Source organism: Hippopotamus amphibius, chromosome 1 (assembly GCF_030028045.1).
Source record: "Hippopotamus amphibius kiboko isolate mHipAmp2 chromosome 1, mHipAmp2.hap2, whole genome shotgun sequence".
In the NCBI taxonomy this organism is placed as follows: Eukaryota; Metazoa; Chordata; class Mammalia; order Artiodactyla; family Hippopotamidae; genus Hippopotamus; species Hippopotamus amphibius.
The window spans coordinates 12539375-12562426 of record NC_080186.1 but is presented as its reverse complement, the minus strand read 5'-3'; the positions used below and the strand labels follow the sequence as shown (position 1 = coordinate 12562426).

The 23052-nt window shown below is 54.4% G+C and overlaps 1 protein-coding gene across 1 annotated transcript in view; it reads right to left on the bottom strand.

Annotated features, from left to right (window-relative positions):
* The window catches only part of CROCC (ciliary rootlet coiled-coil, rootletin), a 48730-nt gene that overhangs the window by 22682 nt on the left and 2996 nt on the right, over positions 1 to 23052 (bottom strand). Inside the window, exons 2-16 of the mRNA XM_057707203.1 lie at positions 19779 to 19920; positions 19004 to 19146; positions 14179 to 14364; positions 13997 to 14080; positions 13860 to 13921; positions 13612 to 13777; positions 12950 to 13056; positions 7017 to 7253; positions 6113 to 6209; positions 5383 to 5466; positions 4710 to 4943; positions 3922 to 4121; positions 2316 to 2498; positions 1126 to 1270; positions 329 to 475 (exon numbers count right to left, since the gene is read on the bottom strand). Coding sequence (XP_057563186.1) covers positions 329 to 475; positions 1126 to 1270; positions 2316 to 2498; positions 3922 to 4121; positions 4710 to 4943; positions 5383 to 5466; positions 6113 to 6209; positions 7017 to 7253; positions 12950 to 13056; positions 13612 to 13777; positions 13860 to 13921; positions 13997 to 14080; positions 14179 to 14364; positions 19004 to 19126 — 2055 coding nt within the window. The 5' untranslated portion in view covers positions 19127 to 19146; positions 19779 to 19920. The remainder of the gene's footprint in view (positions 1 to 328; positions 476 to 1125; positions 1271 to 2315; positions 2499 to 3921; positions 4122 to 4709; positions 4944 to 5382; positions 5467 to 6112; positions 6210 to 7016; positions 7254 to 12949; positions 13057 to 13611; positions 13778 to 13859; positions 13922 to 13996; positions 14081 to 14178; positions 14365 to 19003; positions 19147 to 19778; positions 19921 to 23052) is intronic.

Genomic DNA, 23052 nt, shown 5'->3' with positions numbered 1-23052 from the left:
CCTCATCCTTGGAAGAGGTGCCACCTGGGGCCAAGGATGCTTCCTCCACCCACTTATCACAGCCAGCCTGGGGGAGGCTCCCTGGGGGTAAGGGGCGGTGCCCTAGGGCATGTGGACACTGGGGAGGAGGAGAAGGAAGGGCCCACAGAGCTTTTCTCTCAGACCACGAGAGAGAAAATACACAGACAGAGTTAGAGACAGAACAAGACAGGGACAGAGGTGTGCAGGGAGAAGGGGTGTGGGCCTCGGCTGGGCCTGGGGATGCTTCAGTGGGGTCCTCTCAGAGTAGGGAGGATGAGGCAGGAGGGCCTGTTGGCACACGACATACCTGGGCGACAAGGTGGTTCAGACCCAGCTTGTCCTGGGCAAGACTCTCGTTCAGGGCGCTCAGCTTGGACAAGGAGTCCCGCAGAGAGGCCTCCTCGGCCTTCAGCTTGGTCATGGAGAGCTCGAGCTCCACGCGGCCAGCCTCAGCCTGCAGGGTTGGGACCAGGGCGGCCAGAGACGGTCAGGCGGGGAGAGATGGAGAGACGTGGGAAAAAATGCACAGAGACATGGAGAGACAAGGAGAGAGAGGGAGGAAGCAGAGATGGGAGAAGCAGCAGGTGGGGAGGTAGGGAGAAGAGGCACGGAGAGACAGGGCCCCCAGAGACAGGGCAGGGGACAGGAGGAGGGAGATGCAACATGAGACAGAAAAAATCCCATGCAGCTGTGCACCCAGAGCCATGCAAGGATCAATGAAGCCGGCTCACGCTGCAGGGCATGGCCGGAGGTCAGAGGGTACCCCAGAGTGGGGCCTAGGGAGGCCCTGCTCAGTGCCCACACCACAGGGAGCAGGGCAGGCACCGACCAAGAACTGTGCCCTCGACCCTCACAGACCCCAGGACCTGTGTCCAGAGATGGTACTGGACAACCTGAGCTACAGACCCTGCTCTGGAAGCATCTGGGAAAAGCAGGGATATGACCAGTCCTAAAGGTCAGTTCACTTATGGCTGGGATCACAGGTCAGTCTGTGGCCAGGGTCAGAGGTGAGCCTGAAATAGGGGTTAGTCTGTGGCCAGAGTGAGAAGGCCTGGGGCCTAGGGAAGAGGTGGGCTTGTGGCGGTGTGGCAAACGGGGACCCACCTTGGTCAGCGCCTCGGCCACCTCGGCCTTCTCAGCCTGCAGCATGTCCCGCTGCAGCGCGGCACAGCTCAGCGCCTCCCTCACCTCCACCAGCTCCTTTGCCAGCCCTGAGCGCTTTACTTCCAGCTGCTCTAGTTGTCGATGGCTGTGGGACAGAGGATGGGGGGTGCCCCATGTCACTCCCCTGCCCTAAGTCTCCCAGGGGCAGACATGCTGGAGCAGCCAGGGGCCAGGCCCAAGGCAGGAGCCTCACCCACAAGGACAGTCAAGCCCACTGTGACTCTGGACCTCAGTTTTCACATCTGCAAAATGGGGTAACACTCGCCTCGTGATGTTAAAAGTATATACGTCCTTATTGTACCTGACATATCTCCCCAAGGGCCTTCAGAAACAAGGATCATATCCACTGCCACAATGTGCTAAACATCACTGTTACTTATGCCTCAGAAAAGTTAACGGTGTAATGGTTAAGAGGTTCATTCTGAAGCCCCAGTGATTAGGTTCAAATCCTGGCTCTTCCACTAACTAGCTGTGTGACCTTGGGCAAGTTACATGACCTCTCGGTGCTTCAGTTTCACCATCCGCAAAATGGAGATGATAATAGCTCCTATATCACAGAGTTATCATGAAGATTAAATAAGAGACTCTCAGTGCTTAAAATGGTGTCTGGTACTTAGTAATATTAGTATTAATGTTATTATTATAACTTTAAATGAAAAAATATTGATGTTATATGAATATTATTTTAATGAATTTAATTAAAAATAATATTAATGTTATATAGTTAATATAACTACCGTTATATTAGGGTTTTTTTGTTTTGGGGTTTTTTTTTCTGGCCGTGCCACGAGTCATGTGAGATCTTAGTTTCCCGACCAAAGATCAAACCCGTGCCCCCTGCCATGGAAGTGTGGAGTCTTAACCACTGGGCTGCCAGGGACGTCCAGGTGTCACACCATCCAAACTCTACCTCCCACCAGTTCGCTGATCTCAGGTAAAGGGCTAAACCTCCCTGAGCCTCAGTTTCCTGAAACGGGGCTGGTTAGAAGACCCTACAGCAGAGGGGTGCCGGAGGATCCTCGAGACGGTAGGAGGCCCAGGACACAGCCGGTGCTCCCTAGCCCCCAGCGACAGTCGGGAGCCCCACGGCCCATTCGAGTGGCCCTGGCAGGGAGCCAGAAGCCACTCGCCTGCGCTCCAGCTCCCTGCGTGTCCACGCGCTGTCCTGTGCCGTGTCTTCCCGCTCTTCCTCCAGCTGGTCCCGCTGGCGCCGCAGCTCCTCCTGGGCGGCCTGCAGCTTCTCCCGCTCCTGCCGTAGCTCCTCAGCCTCCTGCTGGGCCGCCTGCAGGCTGCGGGCCAGGCTGTCCTTCTCCCTGCAGGACAAGGGGAGGCGGAGCTGAAGGGGATGCTGGGGCCACTCCCACCGGGGAAGACGGCCGTGCTGCTGTCCTAGGCAGGAGTCACATCCTCCTGTCCTCCAAAGCCCCAGCCTCTAGGAAGCCTTCTTGCCCCTGTGCATGGCCCACTCACTTCATTCACGTCTCCCTAGAACTGACTCTTCCCCGCAGTGGGGACTCAGCTTTCCTTCTCCCCCAGGCAGCCCACTTGGAGGCCCAGTGGAACGGATGGAAGCACTGGCATTATCTGCAACTACCCCACCAGGTGAAGATGCCAGGCTAGGCTCCTGAGACCTGTGGGCAATTTTGCTGCCAGCTCTGCTAGTCCACATGGCCAGGAAATGCCCCTACAGCACTCTGTACCGCTCAATTCTGGGAGGCCCAACAGAGCTGGGTCTGTCCAGATCCCACAACTGCATGCCGCCCAGGCCAGCAGCACATGGTAGTCAGGGCCAGGGAGGGAGGAGGCTCCTTCCAAGGAAGGGGTTTCTAGCTCAGGCTTAGGGCTGAATGCTGTCATATCCTCCCCTTCGCTCAAGGTGATGACTTGTAAATATACTAGATATGAAGGCTGGCAGTAGGTGGGAAAACACATTCAACATGAAACTAAGAAAAATAGCAGAAGGCAAAACGAGGTTGTTCTCTGAGAACTCAACTATATAAGAAGCCCTTTTCCTTCCAAAGCATGGGAAGCACTGGTTTTGCTGTCAGACGGACCTGAATTCCAATTCCTACCCCAGCCACGTCGCTGTGTGACCTTAGACAAGTCTCTCAACCTCGGGACACTAACAGTTGTGAACTGCATGAGTTTGATGGGAAGACTAATTGAGATAATACACACGAAGCACTTGGCAATGAGCCTGGCACACAGCAGGTGCACAGGAAAGGTTTGCAAACGGACTGCCAGGAAACACAATGGGAAGAAAAGCCAGTGCATCAACAGGGGTTAGGATGGGCGGGGGAGGCTGTGAGGAGGTCCCATCTTTTTTATTTCCCCTCCATTTTTCAACCTTTTTATTATGCGGTTACATTTACGAAGGGGAAAAACCAAAAAAAACAAGAACAAAAAAATCAAAAACAACCAGGCAGCTAAGAGTGGATGATTTCTTGTCTCCAAAAGTTCCAAGAGACAGAGTCTAGAATTGACACTGTCAATACAACTCTTGGAGACGACGGAAATGTTTTATAGTCCTATGTCCTACTTAGCACTTGAAATGTAGCTAACGCAGCTGAGGGACCGAATTTTCACTTTTGTAAATGTTTTCTTAATTTACATTTGAACAGACCCATGTGGCTAGTTTTGACCATATTGATGCAAATCCACATGCTTACAGGCTCAGGCTGGCGTTAGGCCCAGACACTGACATTCTCTGGGTCCCCCACCTCTGACCTGTGGCACCTGTTCAGGAGGTCGATGGCACTGCGCAGGCGCTGGGCCTCATGCCGCGCGTCCTCCTGGGCCTGGGCGGCCCCGTCAGTCCTGTCCCGCAGACGCTGCAGCTGCTCCTCAAGGGCACGGCGCTCCCCCTCACTGTCACTAAGCTGCTTCCGCAAGGTGCCCAGGAGGTCCTGGCTGGCTTCATAGCGCCCCCGCATGTCCTGTGGCATGGGAGTCACTGAGTCTAGGGGAGCCCTGCGAAGCTCCCTCCCTGCTCTCTGCAGGATGCACACCCGCCTACGCTGCGGCCTAGGCCTGGGTCCAGAGCCGGGGCACGAGAGTGGACCTAAGCCCCCAGACTCAGTTTGCACTCCCCTGCATTGTGCCCTCACCACCCTTCTGAGACCTCTGCAAGGGCTCTGAGCCTCCATCTCCCTGGGGTCCCAGGCAACTCCTACCTAAGTCCCCAGGACACCAGACAAACAGCCAGGCACACTCCTTCCCCTCCCCAACCCGGATGCCCTGCCAAGGCTCTCTGGCTCTGTCTGTGTGGGAACCTCATCTCCCTCTCTATACCAGTACTCTAACTCCAGCCCAGACTCTGCCCCCAGCTGCTCAAGCCCCTCCCACTCCAGACTCTGGAGCTCTCAGCCACTTCCATGGGTCCCGACTTAGTTACCCTTTCTGAGGCTCTAGCCCTACCGTGCATGCTCAGGCTCCTCCCCTAAGACCCTGGCTCTGCCCAAGGTCGCCCAAGCCCCGCCCCCTGGACTCGAGCTCCAGCCCAGGACACTCAGGCCCCTTCCTACCTGCAGCTGCAGCTGGCGCTTGTGCAGAGCAGAGTGGATCAGGGCTAGCGTGGAGGAGTCCGAGCAGGCCGGGGATGGGCCTCGGCGGGGGGAGCGGCCGCGGCCGGGCGAGGAGCGCCTCAGTGGGGACGGGGTCCGGGTCCCCGAGAGCCCCCGCAGGCTGCCATCCGATGTGTCCGCTGTACGCTCAGAGCCACTTAAGTGGACGCCACTCTCCACGTCCGACAGGACAGCCTGAGGGTGGGTAGGGAGGCAGAGGAGGAGGGAAGTTGGGCAAAGAAGCCTAGGGAGCCAGTCGGGCCACCAGGGTCCTCGTGTCCAGCTTCATCCCAAACTCTGCAGCACATGCTAAGCTCCCTTCCTGCAAGAAGTCTTCCTGATTCCATCTCCACTAGCTCACAGCCCTCAGCCCACCAGGCAAGGCCTCCCATATCTGGGAAAACATGATTCAGCATTTCTCACAGATGGGCAGGGAACATGCAGTGCCTCCTCTCAGACTGGAAGCTCCCCCGGAGGGAAAGTGTTTGGGCTGAGCTAGTGGTTGGGCTGAGCTAACAGCCGCATAGGTCTCCAGGGCCCCCAACCACTTGCAGTTCAGCTCAAGGCCACCACGGGACGTGTGGCCTGGAACTGCCTGGCCTTGCCCGTTGCAGGGCTCCCTCCCATCTCCAACCTGTGCCAGGTCCCTCAGGGTCTGCTGCAGCCCCTCTCCATCCTCTGTCTCCAGGGCCGCCTGCTCCTGGAGCCGCAAGGATTCCTGGTGGAGTGAAAGAAAAAGAGTGGTCAGGGTCTCTGCACTAGTCAGAAACCCCACCTTCATCTCCCTCCCCAGACCGTCACCAATCAGGTGGCCTCAAAGGACATACCCAGAGGCCAGCAGCTTGGTAGACCCCACAGTGGCCCCGGTGCCCTCAATGAACAGACCAGGCTCAGAGAGGTGCAGTGTCCTCTTGGAGGAGAGCTGCACATAGAACCCAAGCCAGACCCCACACAGCAGGATGACCAACCCAGGCAGTACCCTTGAGGGGTGTCCCTCTGGTGGGGAGGCAGCTGAGTTTCGAAAGAAAGAGCCCTGGGCTAGGAGGGTACAGGCATGAGTTCAAGTCCTGACTCCCCAGCTTAACGGCTCTGAGACTCTGGACAAGTATTTCCCCTTGGGCCTCAGGTTCCTCCTCTATGGGGATCATGCTACAGAACTGCTGAGAGGATGAAATGGGATAAAGGAGGTGGACGTGCTTACCACTACAGCTGGCACACACTAGGTGCTCACACTAAGGCTGGCATGCACTAGGTGCTCAATTAATGAGGGGTGAAACTGAGTCTGAGTGGGATGCCCAAGCAACCCGGCCCTCAGCCTGTGTCCATGGACCTGGTGGGTCCCCCTGCCCCACCCTGCATCTCACCAGGGCCTCAAGCTTCTCAGTGAGGGCCTTGTTGAGCCGATCCTTTTCCAGATTCTGGTTCTGAAGGTGCTCCACCGTCAGGGCCAGCTCAGTCACTCTGCAGGTGGGGGAACAACACAAGTGAATGGGAGCGCTTCCCTGGTGGCGCAGTGGTTAAGAATCCACCTGCCAGTGCCGGGGACACGGGATTGAGCCCTGGTCCGGGAAGATTCCACATGCCGTGGAGCAACTAAGCCCATACACCACAACTATTAAGCCCATGCACTGCAACTACTGAAGCCCACATCCCTAGAGCCCGTGCTCTGCAACAAGAGAAGCCACCACAATAAGAAGGCTGCGCACCGCAATGAAGAGTAGCCCCTGCTCTCCACAGCAGAAAGCCTGCACGCAGCAATGAAGACCCAATGCAGCCAATAAATAAAAAGAAATAAATAAATATTTAAAAAAACAAACAAACAAGTGAACGGGAGACCCACCCAGCTTCGCCTCAAACCCACCAGGTCTGTGTCCTTCGTGCTTCTCCAAACCTGAGACAGGGACGCTAGGATTTGCCTCCCTTGCTGTGTGACCTGGAACAAGTCCCTCTCCTTTTTGGGTCTCAGACGTGTCATCTCTAAATGAGAACGAGGTGGGCCCCCTCATGCTCCCACTTTATCTCACGGGAAAGCACTTTGGCACTTGTCTAGGTCTCAGGAGCAGAGGCTGAACTGCTCGCGATGTGCCCTGGGCAAGAGCCCCCGGAACCTCCGTCTCCCCCTCTGCCAAACGGGGTGCCTAGGGAGACTGGCTGAGCTCACGCAGGGGAAGGGCCCGTCCCTGGTGCACAGACACCCCCTCCTCCCCGCATCTTCGGACGTACACTCTGTGGGGAGGCCTGCCGCACGTGGTGCCTCCGGGTACCCACCTGGCACTGAGGTTGGCCTTGTCCAGGTTGCTCTGCACCTGCAGCTGGGCCAGGTCCTTTTCCTGGAGCACCTTGCCCTGCAGCTGCTCCTCCAGCTGGGCCTGCAGCAGGGCCTGCTTCTCCAGGGCCGCCTCAGCCCGGCTCTCGGCCAGCCGCAGGCCCGCACTCAGCCCCAGGCCTGCCTCCTGGACAGCTCGTGAGGTCCGGGCCAGCTCCCCTCCCAGCTGCAGCAGGTCCCTGGCGGAGAGAACACAGGATGGGGATGGGATGGAGGATGGGGTGGGCTCCCAAGTGTAAATTAAAACTACACTGGCATGCCATTTGTCACCATCAGACTGGGGGGAAAAGGTCACGTAATGCACAGTGTAAGTGAGGCTGTGGGGAGGCAGGCTCTCCCTACGCTCCTGGTGGGAGGGTGAATGTAACCACACAGACAGCAATTAGAAGAGCTCTGAGGGCTTCCCTGGTGGCGCAGTGGTAAAAATCCTCCTGCCAATGCAGAGGACACGGGTTCAAGCCCTGGTCCAGGAAGATCCCACATGCCGTGAAGCAACTAAGCCCGTGTGCCACAACTACTGAGTCTGCACTCTAGAGTCCGCATGCCACAACCACTGAGCCCACATGCCTAGAGCCCACATGCTCCACAACAAAAGAAGCCTCCACAATAAGAAGCCTGTGCATTGCAATAAAAAGTAGCCCCCGCTCTCTGCAACTACAGAAAGCCCGTGCACAGCAATGAAGACCCAACGCAGCCAATAAATAAAATGAATAAGTACATACATTTAAACAAACAAAAAAAAGAGCTCTGAAAATTATAAATGGATAGGCTCTATATGAAGCACCAATTCCATCCCTCAGAATTTATCCTATAGACATGCCCCCAACGGAAGGAAAATGACTCGTGTACAAGGGGATCCCCTGCAGCACTGCTCATGTAAGAAATACTGGTGGCAACCTAAATATCTATTGAAAGAGAGCTACTATTGCCTTTTCTTTTCTTTTCTTTTTTTGCTTTTGGCCACTGCGAGGCTTGCAGGATCTCAGTTCCCGGACCAAGGATTGAACCTGGGCCACGGCAGTGAAAGCCTGGAATCCTAACCACAAGGACACCAGGGAACTCAAAAGGGAGCTGCTATTTAAAAAATCATGATACATCCATTCAATGGAATACTCTGGAGCCTAGAAAAGTGAATGGGGAAGCTCTTTAGAGCCTGATGTGGAACCACTTCCCAGCTATAACTATTAGGTGAACAAAGCATCTTCAAGAACTGCGAAGAGGGAATTCCCTGGAGGTCCAGTGGTAGGACTCTGCACTTCTACTGCAGGGGGCACGGGTTTAGTCCCTGGTTGGGGAACTCCCATAAGCTGTGCGGTGTGTAGCCCAAAACAAAACCAAAAACAAAAGAAACTGTAAAGATTAAATTCTAGGGAACCTACCTCAACATAATAAAGGCCATATATGACAAACCCACAGCAAACAGCATTCTCAATGGTGAAAAACTGAAAGCATTTCCTCTAAGATCAGGAACAAGACAAGGATGTCCACTCTCACCACTACTATTCAACATAATTTTGGAAGTCCTTGCCACAGCAATGAGAGAAGAAAAAGAAATAAAAGGAATCCAAATTGGAAAAGAAGTAAATCTATCACTGTTCGCAGATGACATGATACTATACATAGAAAATCCTAAAGATGCCACCAGAAAACTACTTGAGCTAATCAATGAATTTGGTAAAGTTGCAGAATACAAAATTAACACACAGAAATCTCTTGCATTTCTATACACTAACAATGAACGAGCAGAAAGAGAAATTAAGGAAACAATCCCATTCACCACTGCAACAAAAAGAATTAAATACCTAGGAATATACCTAACCAAGGAGGTAAAAGACCTGTACTCAGAAAACCATAAGACACTAATGAAAGAAATCAAAGACGGCACAAACAGATGGAGGGACAAACCATGTTCTTGGATTGGAAGAATCAACATTGTGAAAATGACTATACTACCCAAAGCAATTTACGGATTCAATGCAATCCCAATCAAATTACCAATGCCATTTTTCACAGAACTAGAACAAGAAATTTTACGATTTGTATGGAAACGCAAAAGACCCAGAATAGCCAAAGCAATCTTGAGAAGGAAAGACGGAGTTGGGGGAATCAGGCTTCCTGACTTCAGGCTATACTACAAGGCTACAGTGATCAAGACAGTATGGTATTGGCACAAAAACAGAAATATAGATCAATGGAACAGGATAGAAAGCCCAGAGATAAACTATGGTCAACTAATCTATGACAAAGAAGCCAAGGATATACAATGGAGAAAAGGCAGCCTCTTCAGTAAGTGGTGCTGGAAAAACTGGACAGCTACATGGCAAAGAGTGAAATTAGAACACTTCCTAACACCACACACAAAAATAAACTCAAAATGGATTAAAAACCTAAATGTAAGGCCAGACACTATAAAACTCCTAGAGGAAAACATAGGAAGAACACTTCGATGTAAATAACAGCAAGGTTTTTTCTGATCTACCCCCTAGAATAACGGAAATAAAAACAAAAATAAATAAGTGGGACCTAATGAAACTTCAAAGCTTCTGCACAGCAAAGGAAACTATAAGACGAAAAGACAACCCTCAGAATGGGAGAAAATATTTGCAAACGCATCAACAGACAAAGGATTAATCTCCAAAATATATAAACAATTTATCCAGCTCAATATCAAAAAAACAACCCAATCAATAAATGGGCAGAAGACCTAAATAGGCATTTCTCCAAAGAAGACATACGGATGGCCAAGAGGCACATGAAAAGCTGCTCAACATCACTAATTATTAGAGAAATGCAAATCAAAACTACAATGAGGTAGCACCTCACACCGGTCAGACTAGGCATCATCAGAAAATCTACAAACAGTAAATGCTGGAGAGGGATGTGGAGAAAAAGGAATGCTTTTGCGTTGCTGGTGGGAATGTGAATTGATACAGCCACTATGGAAAACAGTATGGAGGTTCCTTGCAAAACTAAAAATAGAACTACCATATGACCCAGCAATCCCACTACTGGGCATATACCCAGAGGACACCATAATTCAAAAAGACACATGCACTCCAATGTTCACTGCAGCACTATTTACAATAGCCAGGACATGGAAGCAACCTAAATGTCCATCAACAGATGAATGGATAAAGAAGATGTGGTACATACATACAATGGAATATTACTCAGCTATAAAAAGCAATGAAACTGGGACATTTGTAGAGACATGGATGGACCTAGAGACTGTCATACAGAGTGAAGTGAGTCAGAAAGAGAAAAACAAATATTGTATATTAACACATATATGTGGACTATAGAAAAATGGTACAAATCAACCGGTTTGCAAGGCAGAAATAGAGACACAGATGTAGAGAACAAACATATGGACACCAAGTGGGGAAAGCGGGGAGGGTTGGGGGGAATGAATTGGGAGATTGGGATACCAAATTGTACACTCTAAATATATGCAGTTTATTGTAAAAAATTAAAAATTAAAAAAAGAAAAAGAAAAACTTATGGTTACCAATGGGGAAAAGGAAGGTGGGAGGGATAAATTAGGAGTATGGGATTTTATGATACTCTACATAACAGAGATAAGAAACAAGGATTTACTGTATAGCACAAGGAACTATACTCAATATCTTGTAATAACCTATAATGGAAAATAATCTGAAAAAATACATAGATAGAGAACTGAATCACTTTACTGTATACCTGAAACTAACACAATATTGTAAATCAACTATACTCAAAAAAAAAAAAAAAAGATTAAATTCTACCGAAAGTGTATAAGAAAAAAGTGGGGGGCGGGGGGGAGGGGACGGGGGACGTGTACAGTTTCCTATACTTGCTTGTATCAAATGAGCCTGAGTGTCTGGGTGAGCGGTGGGAGGGAGACTTTTCATAGTATACCCTTCTGAAATTTTAACTTTGTGCATATGTGAGTTATTGAAAAGCAAGATGTAAAAATTTTAGATGCCAATTAAAAATTACATATTTTAAATATATCAAATAGGTTAAATCCTCCCCTTTCCCGAATGAACTGTACCACTGGGTACCTAACAGTAAGAAGAGAAAGTGCCTTATTATAGAAGAATTCTGATTGATATATGAAGAAATGACAGAATGAGACGATCACAATTTTGCAACCTCTGACGAATGTCTGGACCTTGGCATTGAGCTTCAAGGGCTGCTAACGCACAGAAAGAGAGGCTCCTGATGGCAGAGTACACAGCACTTATGAACAAGCCTTGTCAAAACAAAACACAGCCACCTAAACCTGAATCTGACTGAGCCTTAAATCCAACATCCAATTTACAGGGGACAGAGGTGTTCAAGGTCACCACAGAATCCAGACAGTGGGAATCTCTAAGGACAACTGTCTCAGTTTCTTGAACAAATAAAAGAGACTTAAAAGACAAATCAACCAATCACACTTGGTGAACATCTATGGGTCCTGATTCAAACAATTTTAAAGACAAAAAGTGAAGCAAAACCATCTGTGACACTGATGAGTCCATTGAAAATTTGGATACTGAGTGAATAGCAGATGACCTCAAAAAAAGATCCTCGCTGAAACAAATGTTTAAGGCACAAAAGGAAACAACTTGGTCTGCCTGCCTCTGGGCTCTCCCTGCAGCCTCGCCTGCCCAAAGACCAAGCAGCACCAAGTCCCCTGCTGCGGGGGCCTCTGAGGCTCTTTTCCAACCTGACCTCCGTTCACTTGCCTTTTGCTGCAACCCCACTGGCTGCCATTTTTCCCCACCTCCAAGCCTTTGCTCCTGCTGTTCCCACTGCCTCGAGTGCGCTCAGCTCTGCCAGTTAAAACCCCATCCATGGGATTTACCTGGTGGTGCAGTGCATAAGACTATGCACTCCCAATGCAGGGGGCCTGGGTTCGGTCCCTGGTCAGGGAACTAGATCCCACATGCATGCCATAACTAATAGTTCATAGGCCACAACTAAGGAGCCTGCCTGCCACAACTAAAACCCAGTGCAACCGAATAAATAAATATTAAAAAAAAAAAAAAAAAAAAGCCCACCCATCCCTCGGCGTCACAGGAAATTCCACCTCCTCTATGAAGCATTTTTCTAACTTCCCCACCCCCCCAGCCTTCTGAGCAGCCAGGACATCCCTTCTGTTCCACTTTTGTATCACTGACTACTTGCTTCCTCAGTCTACAGGTTGCAAGGTCCTTTTTCTTTTTAATTTAATTTAATTTAATTTATTTTCTGGCCCCACCATGTGGCTTAGTTCCCCGACCAGGGATTGAACCTGGGCCCTTGGCAGTGTAAGCATGGAGTCCTAACCACTGGATCTTCCCCACAGGTTGCAAGGTCCTTGGGAGCAGAAACTGAATATTATAGTAGATTAAAAGCAGGAGCTGGAAATCCTGATTCAGCCACTACTTACTGCTGTGTGACCTTGGGAAGGTCACTCTACCTCTCTGAGCCTCAATGTCCTCATCTGTAAAATGGGCATTATTCCAGTGCCTACCGCACAGCGACATCGGATATGAGATGAAATAAAATGTGCAAAGAGCCTAGCTCAGAGCAAACACCTAGTAAACAATTACTATTTACTAGTAATGACTAGGAAACAGTAAATTTAGTAAATACTAAATAGTATTTAGTATTTAGCCTTAGTCATTTAGTCATAAATAGTCAATTTAGTAAGTACATTAAGTAAATACTAAATGACTGCCATGATCTTGGTGAGAGTTAATTATTACTGTTGCCTCTGCATCTCCGCAGGGACCGGCACACAGTAGGTGTGTTGGGTCGGACTGAAGTTCAGCTGAGCTGAGTTGAATTCAACGTGAAAAGCGCGGTTGTCTCCCAGCTGCTGTAGCATCTCCCCGAGCTGCCCCCTCCACCAGCCAGGCCTCACCTCTCGGTGGACATCTTCACCTCGCTGACCAGCCGTCGGACCCCCACAACCTGCCTCCACAGGAGGAGCAGGCGGCTGTGCTCGTGGCTGAAGTAGGCGTTGAAAGACTGGAGGGCAGAGGGGCTGAGTGAGAGGTGGAGCGGGGGCTGGCCTGCCTCCTCCCCCAGCTCTGACCACCCCGGAGGCACCATCACCCAGGGAGTGGGTCTCCCGGTGGGCTGTGTCGGAGCTGTGCGGTCACCATCCCAAGCCTCCCACTGGCTCAGGCAGCTGGATTTCAAAGCCTCCACGGGCTGCAAGAAGCAGCGAGGAAGGGCAGAAAGTGCCAGGGAGCTAGGTTTGCATCCCAGCTGCCAGCTGCACGACCGGGCAGTTACTCAACCTCTCTTTAGAAGGAGCATGATGGCACCTTCCACAGGGTTATTAAGAGGAACAGGGGAGAAAACGCCCACCGGGCACGTGATGTGTGTTCATCAAAGCTATTATTATGACAACTATTGTATTTACCTCTTTCAAGAGGCTCACCTGGCCAGCAGGGCCCTCCTTCCTCCTCCCCCTTCCTCTCTCAACATCTGAGTCCTCTCCAATCTACAAAGGCCCTTTCCCTCCGGTCAGGCGGGACCCTCGAGGCCCCGCTGGCCTCCCAGATCCCCCGTGCCCACCTCTCCCTCGCGCCTCCACGCTGCCTCCCGCTGCTCCAGCTCCTGGCGGCTGCGCGTCCAGTCGCTGGTCACCTTGCGTATGTCCTCACTCAGAGCCTGGTTGGCCGAGTTTGCCTGGTCCAGCTGCTCTCGGAGCATAGCGTTCACCTGGGCCAGGCTGGTGCTTCTGGGTGGGGGAAAAGGGACCAGTGGTGCGTGACCGGAGAGGATGCCCCTGCCAGCCATGCGCTACCCCTGCGGCGCCGCACCTCTGCTGTTCCTCCTCCAGGCGGACGAGGGCGCTCTCCAGGTCTCGGCTGTGCTCTGTGTCCTGGGTGGGAGAAGTGGGGGCATCAGGCCGGGCAGGTGGAGGAAAGGGTCCGCCCCGCCCCACCCTGGCACCCACCCTCAGCCGCTGCTGCTCCAGCTCCGCCGATCTCTCCAGAAGCTGCTGCTCCAGCTCCGAGCTCCTCTTCTTGTGCTGGAGGACCTAAGGATGGGTGGAGAGGGGCCCGTTAGCCCCAAGGGGATGGCGGCCAGGCAAAGTGAGCGCACGGGTGGGCAGGAGCAGGAGTGGGTGGCCCTGACCTTGGCCTGCAGCCGCTGCACAAGCTGGGCCTGCCGCTGCTGGCCCTCCTGGTAGGCCTGCAGCTTGCGCCGGTAGGAGGCCTGCTCCTCCTGCAGCTGCCTCCGCAGCTCCACGCTCTGCCGCGCCAGCCCCCTGGGCTCCTGTGTTTCCAGCTCCCCAGACTCCAGCCGCACAGCCTGCTCCAGCTGCAGGGAAGGGCCCCGGGTGAGAGTCCTGGGCCTCCCGGGAAGGCAGGCACAGGCCTCTGCAGGGAGCGCCAGGTTGGGCCTGGACCCACGATGCCTCGCAGGCACATATGGGCAAGCCCAGGATGCAATGCACATGTGCATGGGCTAATGCAGCCGTGCAGGGACATGCAGACTGGGTGTACATGGACACACAGACAGGGTGTGCACGGACACATGCAGGTGGGCCCACAGACGCGTGCGTGCGAAACACGAAGCTGCACCTGGGGTAACCCTGAAAGGCCCTGGGTACACTGTGAGCCTCTCCTCCAACACACCCGACTCCCCGTGCTGGACAATGGTTAGATCCATGCCCCTGTCTCCCCACCCCCCCTGAAGTGAGCTCAGGAAAGCCTGGATTCTGTTCCCCACTGTATTCTAGCACGGTGGCAGTGGCATGTTAGTGAATTAATGGCTCGAGCACATGTGAATACATTCACAGGCATCCACACGTATGCATATCGAAGCTCAGAGACACGCACACACAATGCACACAGGCCATCTCACGCATCCCCAGGGCGACCCAGAGGAACTCACCCCGCGCCCACGCCCCACATTACACAGCACTCAGATTTGTAAGAGGGGAGCACAAGTGCTGTAATACACAGTGTGGTTTAGGGAGTTCCCCGGTGCTCCAGTGGTTAGAACTCCACGCTTCCACTGCAGGGGGCACAGGCTCAATCCTTGGTCAGGGAACTAAGATTCCGTATGCCGTGAGGCAGGGCCAAAAAAAAAAAACTCAAAACAAAACAAAATTCACAGCATGGCATTATTAATGCCCTCTCAGCCCAGCCTGGCCTCAGCCTCCCTCCTCTCCCTATCCCTCTCCTCACGGGAAGCCTCTGAGGTCACCGCCCTTCCTCCACCTGCAGGCAGCTTGTGGCCCCTTTGTCATGGGACCCTGGGGGCAGAGGCAGGATGCCTGCCGACTCTGACTGCCTCCACGAGCCCAGGGACCCCCTAACTCCCTTAGGCACCTACGGGTCCCAGGGGGTCCCCCAGCCTCCTCCAGCTGTTTAGAAAGGAGGAGGGAGGAGGCAGCTGAGGATGAGGGGGACTAACCAAGGAGCGGCCGTGCCCATGGAAAACCAACAGCACGAGGGCCCAGCCCAGTGCCTGGCCTGCGAGAGCCCGGGCAGGGTATTCACACGCCTCCCCCTCCCCCCATGTCGGGTCCCAGGGAAGCCCACGGCGAGGGCAGCCAATCTAAGCCACGCTAATAACGGGTCCAGGCCAGGTCAGCCCTCTAGGCCTGTGTTAAGCAGTCTGCCTGGCGAGGCTCAGTGAGCCACCCAGCTGAGAACAACCTCATCTTCCCCCCCAGCCCCACCTCCCTGGGGACAGCGCTGAGCAGGGTGACTGTGCCCACAGAGGCTGCTTGGGGGGCCTCAGTTCATGTTGAAGGGACCTGGCGTGTAGGAGAGGGTGATAAGCAGGGGGTCTCTGCCTGGAGGGTGCGCTGCAGGCCCGTGGCCAGTATCTGCGTGAAGCCCACCTAAGTCAGGTGACAGGCAGAGCATCCACATTTGCACGCGGTGGCGGTGGCACCAAGATGCTGTGTGCGTGTTGTGCATGGATGCGGGTGCTTCCCGGGGCACGGGTGCTTCCCTGGGTGTGGGCGCGGTGCGTTTTGTCATTTGTCTCCATGTGTGACCCTGTGTGTCTCTGTGTCTGGGCCTTCACAGGGACCTGGCGTCTGTGGTCTAAGGTCTACGTTGTGGTACAGGCGATGGATATGTTTTCGTATGTGTCCATGTGTTTGTACATCTCTGTGCACAGTCGTAAGTGGGTGGATCTGGGGAGCACAGCTGGGCTCTGCGTGTGTCTGTGCACTTGTGCGTACCTTTGTCTGGCTGTAGGTGTCCAGGAGATGTGAGACACTGTTGTGTTGTCTGCAGTGTGGGTATACTGGATATACCACGGCGTGTGGCTGTGTGTGTGGGTGGGACTGTGTGGTGCCTGGGCAGCTTCTGTGAATCTGAGTGTATCCCCAGAGTGACTTTGTGTCGGTGTGGGGCGGGGGGGTCTGACTGTGGCTTGTGTTGTGTGCATTTTGCACACCTGTGTGAACCAGGTGTCGTCTGCTTCTTGGATTTAGAGGGGTTCCTGCAGTCGCCGGGAGCTCCACCCCTTCCCCAGTGCTCACAGCCAGACCCAAGCCACTCCCAGCCACACCCCACGCCTTTCCACAAACTTTACTCCTCACAAAACAGCCTTTCACTTTTACTCATAATTCAAAAGGGAAGGAGGCTGCTACCACGCCAGGGATGAAAGAAGTTTACTGTCTCCCCTAGCAACCGCTGCCCCAGTCCCCGCCATTCCATTCACTCGGTCCAGGTTGCCATGGACACTAGGGGAGTGTAGGGGGCCTGGACTGTGGAGCCGACTCCCTCCTTCCCATCCCAGCTGCCTGGCCCAAATCCTCAGGGACAGGAAGAAGCGGGGCCCTCCACTGGGACCCTGAGGTTCTTCCTCTGATCTGGGAGGTGACCACCAGGAGCCCCTGCCTCGGTTTCCCGACCTGCAGCCAATAGGACACAGATCCTGACTTCACCTCCACTCCCCTTTCCCAGGGATGCTATGGGGTTTAGCGGGTCAGAACAACCTCACTGACTGCCCCCCATGCCAGCCCACATGCAGCAGTTATGGCCACAAGGGGAAGCCCTGCCACCTGCAGCACGAGGACAAGGGGGCAGAGGGAGTGACAGTGCCACAGGACCACAGAGCCCCTGACCAGGGGTCTCAGCCCAGCTCCACCGCGGACCATGGCCCTGTCATGCCCCCTCCCTGGGCCCGTTTCCCATCTCTAATGAGGTGATCTCCAGGCTCTGATGTTCTCCGTGGACCCACCCCCAGGAAAGGCCTCAAGCTTATTCTTAGCCGACCCCTGCCTCCAGGTGGGGCCGAACTCACACCATCTCAGAGGACGGTCACATGCCAGGCTCCCTCCACATGCTCTTCAGGGGCCTCCCCAGCCACACAAGGAAACTTTCTAGACGAATGCAGCTCCCCCCCACCCTGGCCCAGCCCCCGCAGCTGTGTCCTAGCAGAAAAGGGACCCCTACCTCCACCTCTTCTTCCCACCACTGCCAGCCTGGGGGGCAGTGCTAGCTTCACGGTCCGTCAGAAGTTGGCATTTGAGAAGCAGCCCCCAAGGGCCTGACCCTGTGCCAGGGGCCAAAAGACGACCAACCTAAACTGGGAGGGGGCTGGCTCAGGGCCCACCACCAACAATGCGGACTCGTCCCAGCCGGCCCGCCACACCCCCTGCAAACCCTGGGAAAAACTAGCTCTGCACTGTCCCCAATGCTGGGCGCTGCTGGGGGCCCCCCACTCTGCCCCTCTGCAAGTCCCAACAAGCAGGGGGCTTGCCCAGGCGGGCGGCTGCCAGCACACAGGCACACCCCACAACCACACACAGGGGCACAGATCCCTCTTCCGGTGATGGGTGTACAAGCCCCTGCATGGATAGGCCCAGCTCAGGGGTCCTTGGGTCACCCTGGCTCTGCTAGTCCCACACAGGAGACCCTGGGCCAGGGTCTCAATCTCCGGGCTTCAATCTTCCATTTTTAACATCGGGGGGTCACGTCTGAGGTCCTGTCCGTTTCCCCAGGGCCAGCTGCCCCCTGGAATTCCCAGCCCATTGCCTCCTCCCATACCCAGGAAACAAAACTGTAACACAGTGCCCTGGGCTGTGTGACCCCAAGCTCGGTGCTTTCCCTCTCTGAGCCTCAGTTATCTCCTCTGTTAAATGAGCATCGAAACGGTCCCAACCCGGGTGTATTAAACATAAACCACCCAGCACATGCTTGGCACACAGCAGGCACTCAGTAACCAGTAGCTACTATTACGAGTGTTACTACTGCCCACACATTTCCCTGCGGCACACACACTGCCTCCCTCACGCAACTCTCTCACCCACTTTCAGCCACCATCAGCTCCCCTGGGTTGCCTCCCATGAGCCTGGAGGCCTAAAGGAGATGGTGCGCTAAGAACCACCTGTACCCCACCCCCCACACCGACCTCCTGCCCAGGCCCTGCAGCACAGGCCCCCGGGAACATGAGTCCTGTCTGGACCTGGAGGCAGGCCCAGCTTCTCCTTACTTTCTGGGCTGGGCCTCGCCACCCCTTGGGGAACGAGGCAGGTCTGTGGCTGCTGTGGCTTCTGTGGCTGCCTACACCAGCCTGTTGGGTGGACTCCAAGGCCCAGGCAAATGGGAGCACAGGGAGATGCCCAGAGACCCAAGGGGTGGCAGGGGCCTCTAGCAGTCTTGTTCTCCATGCCCCACCCCCCAAGCAGGCCCAGCACAGCCAGGACTGAAATACCCCAGGTTCCAGGCACTTTATCCCCTCGTGTCATCAATTCCTCACAGCTCCATGTCACACTGCTGTCCCCACTACAGAAAGCAGCCTCACAGAGTGGAGTGATTTGCTCAAGGCCACTCAAGTGGGCAGAGCTGCAATTTGAACGGAGGCGCCCTGACTCCAGGGCCCACATTTGCCCCGGGAGCGGGCCTGCCCTGGCTGTCTCTCTGCCCTCATGGTAGGGGAGTCCCTAGCCCAGCTCTCAGCCACCAGCAGCACCCACCCTCTCGCTGACTGCATTGTACTTGATGGCCAGCTCATCGCGCTCAGCCCGGCTCTGGGCTAGCAGGTCCTCCACGCGGGACAGCTCCTGTTGCAGCAGCTGGTTCTCCTCCTGCAGTGACAGTATAGATGCCATCTCGGTGGCCGGCGGCGGGGCTGGAGAGGGACAGTGGGCACATGATTAGCTTCCACCTGTGTCCCGAGGGACCGCCCCCCCACCACAGGTGTTCTACCCATCCCTGGAGGCAGGAAGATGGACCAGATCCCCATAAGGAGCTGCAGGGGAGGGGGCCCTTCCCAGACTCTCAAACCACATATTAGGTCGTGGATGCCGCCCTCCACGGGGAGCGGGGACCCATCAGCCTTCCTGCCCGGGTGGGGAATGGACACTGCCACCCCTTGTACTTCTGCAAAGCCCTGAGCTAAGCTGAGTTGCCCTCCCCCTGTAATCTTGAGTTTATCCAGCTCACACCTTCCCTGGGAAAGAATGTGGTGGTTGGGGTTGAAGTCTTTGCAACAGGCTGCCTGCAAGCAAGGAGGGGATGCTCAGCCCTGCCTTCTAGCAGCATCACATGGAGATTCCGAGTGGGGGCAAATTACACCTCTGAGCCTCCATTTCCTCATCTGTAAAATGGGACCCTCCATCACAGGCTTGTGCTGCCTCACAGTGATTATTCAAGAAACAGAAGGTGCAATCATTACCGTCATTATGATTGTTGAGGGGGGGATGTGAGAAGAGGTGAGGTGCCAGCAGCGTCTGTGGAGGGGGAGAGGGAGGGGCGTGGTACCTGGGCTCTCAGGCTGGGAGAAGTTGCGGGTGACAATCTCCCTGATGCAGGCAGGCAGGCAGGTGGGCTGGGAGTCCTGGCCCGGGTCCTGAACGTTCAGCTGCTTCTCCTGGCCCGTCCCCAGGATGCTGCTCTCCAGTGTCTGCAGGGAAAGGAGGAGGATCTACGGGGGGATGGGGCCCTGGGCTCCCTGGCGTGGGTGGGAAAGAAACAAAGTCCTGCCGTCCAAGATGTCGGTGCCCAGGAGACCTCTGCGAAATCCCAAAATGGAAGGAAGCCTGGGAGTTAGAATCGCAAAAAGCCCAATGGGAGGACACTCTGCCCCAGGAAGGAGGTCCCCTCGGGGGCCAGAGAAGGAAACCAAAGCCCTGGCCCACTCACAACCCCCTCACCCTCCCAGGCAGCACAGTGTTAGAGGCTCCAATCCAGCTCTCACCCTAGATGGGTGAGGACCTCACTGTGCCAGCAGAGGCCACCCCAACCCTAAAATCTGGAAGTAGGGACCCCCCTTCACTGGAGGGGCCACTAGATAAGGGAGCCACAGAACTGAGCCCTGGGCACCCTCTACCCCCAGCTGGGCCCCCGCGCACCCCGCCACCACTCCTCTCCCACCCCTGGACCCCCAAGATGTGCCCACACCTCCCACTCTCGCCAGGCCCACGCTCCCCTGCCCTGGACAGGGTGGGCACAGCCCCTAGGACCCACCTGGATAACCGCCTCCAGGGCCAGCTGGGCCTCCAACGACCCCTCCAGCCCCAAATTCATGGGGGGGAGGCCGTGGGCACCCCTCTCCAGGCCCTTTGCCAGGGCCCTGGAGACCAGCACAGCCAGCCCACCCCACAGCCAGACTGCTGTGCTGAGCACTGGGCAGATTAGGCTTAAATCCGGCGGCGCCCCCACGTGATCACGGAGGTGGGCAGGGCTGAGGGAGGGGGAGGGGAAAGGAGAGGAGGGGGAGGGGAAAGGAGAGGAGGGGGAGGGGAAAGGAGAGGAAGGGGAGGGGAAAGGAGAGGAGGGGGAGGGAAGCTGGGAAGAGGGGAACAAAGAGAAGAGGAAGGATGAAGAGGGGGAGGAGAGGAGAGAGGGGACGAGGAGGGGGAGAAAGGGAAGGAGTGGAAAGAAGAGGGAAAGGATGGAGAGAAGGGGGGAGGGGAAGAGGGGAAGGACCTGGAAGTGAGGACCCCCCCCAACACACACACACACACACACACACACACACACACACACACACACACACACACACACACACACACACACACACACACACACACACACACACACACACACACACACACACACACACACACACACACACACACACACACACACACTCCACCCTCTCCAGCTGCTGGGTCCTAGAGCCCTCCAAGTCCAGGGGGTGGGGTCAGCACACAGGAGGCTGGAAAGGCCAGTCTTCCAGACCATCTTTACTGACCCAGAAAAGGAGTCAGAGGGTTTACTAAGAATGTCTGTACAGGGTGCTGGGATGATGTTTTCCCACAGCAGGTGCAGGCTGTGGAATTGCCCAGTCCAGGCAGGGAATTAAGTCCCTCTTCCCCAGCTCCCACCACCCCTCCCCCCATGGGCTGTGTGCCCCAGGGAAAGCAACTTTGCCTCTCTGAGCCTCAGTGTCCTCCTGCAAAATGCGAATATAGGCACCCATCTCATGGGGTCATCTGAGGGCACAGAGAGCTTGCGACTCAAGTGAGCGTGTGATCAATACTGATTTCATTCATCTGAAAATCCAAAATGTACAGTCCCTGTACCCTGGGCTCTGGGGCTCAGAGGTCCAGCCACTACCTCCCATTGTTCCTTCCCTAAAGCAAGGCGGCTGTGTGACGTAGTGGTTAGGCCATCAGCTCTGGAATCAGGGTCAGATCTGGGGTCCCATCAGAGACCCAGCTCTACCACTTGTTGGCAGTTTGACCTTGGACAGGTTACCTCTCTGAGCCTCAGTTTCCTCATCGTTAAAATGAAACTGATAGCACCTACCGCACAGAGTCACTGTGAAGATTAAATGGGTTGAACAGTGTGAGGGGTTGGCACCACAGTTGGCACGTAGCGAGCAGTTAGTAAAGGGCGGCTGCTGTTCCTCCGGCCATGTGTCTAGGCTCCTGCTACCTCTTGGCCCACGGCCTCAGGGTGCCCTCTACTCTAATGCCATGTCCCATAGGAGGCACATTCATGTTATCTCATTAAATCCTCACATCAACCCATTTCCAGATGAGAAAACCGGGACACAGACAGGTTGGGGCTCTTACCTACTCAAAGTGGCACACTGCTGCAGGGAAGCGGGAAGCCCTAAGCTCCTTCCACTTAAGCCAGGCAGCCTCCCAGTAAGTGCCTCAAGGGCAAGGCCAGGGTATTTGCACTTCAAGGCTCTACCAACTGTCTAGCTCAGACCCAGAAATGCAGCAGGTGCTGCATAAATGCACATCAGTCCAAGCTGAGTCTGTAACCCTCACCCCCAACTAGGGAATCTGCTCTGGAAATGGAAAACCAGGCAACAGGGCACACTGGGCCAAAAACTAAGTGCCTCCAAGTTGCCATGGCAACCAAGGCCAGATTTTAGGCAAAACTAAACTCAGCCAGAGGCAGGGAGCTGTCACTACAAAACCCTGGCACTCCATTTTCCCGCCTCCAGACAGCCTCCAGAAATCCCCTCTACAGGCTGCACACCCCTAACCAGAGCAGGGGGAGGCCACAAACACCTCCAGGCCAGGCTCTCCAGCCCTGCTTGCCCAGCTTGGCAGGGAGAGGGCCCCAGATGTGCTTGGTGAACTGAATTGAATTATTCTGTGCCTTTCCCCAGCCAGTGCCCTAGGGGATGGGGGAAGGGAGCAGGATGCCAGAACCTTCTGCACTGAGTGATTCCAACCCTTGGCTCTGCCCATAAGGTTCTCCTCCTGGAGAGAAACCATATCTAAACCCTGTGTGGATATGCATTTTCTAACGTCTGCAACTTCCATCCGATTCTCAAAACAATTGAATTCCTCATAGGAAAGGTCTGGATGTTATAGCTTCAGCATCTGACTGTGCCTCCCCACCAGCTGTGTGACCCTGGGCCAATGAATTTGCCTCCCTAAGCCTTAGTTTCCTTTTCTGTAAAATGGGATAACAGAGCCTGCTTCTATTATGAGGATTAAATAAGATGATCCATGCTTAGCTATGTGCCTGGATACAGTGTGACAGAAACTGCTCTGTGTTCACCAAAAAACACTGCTGATCCTTCTTAGGAAAATGGCTAGAAGTCATTTCCCAGACTCCCTTGCAG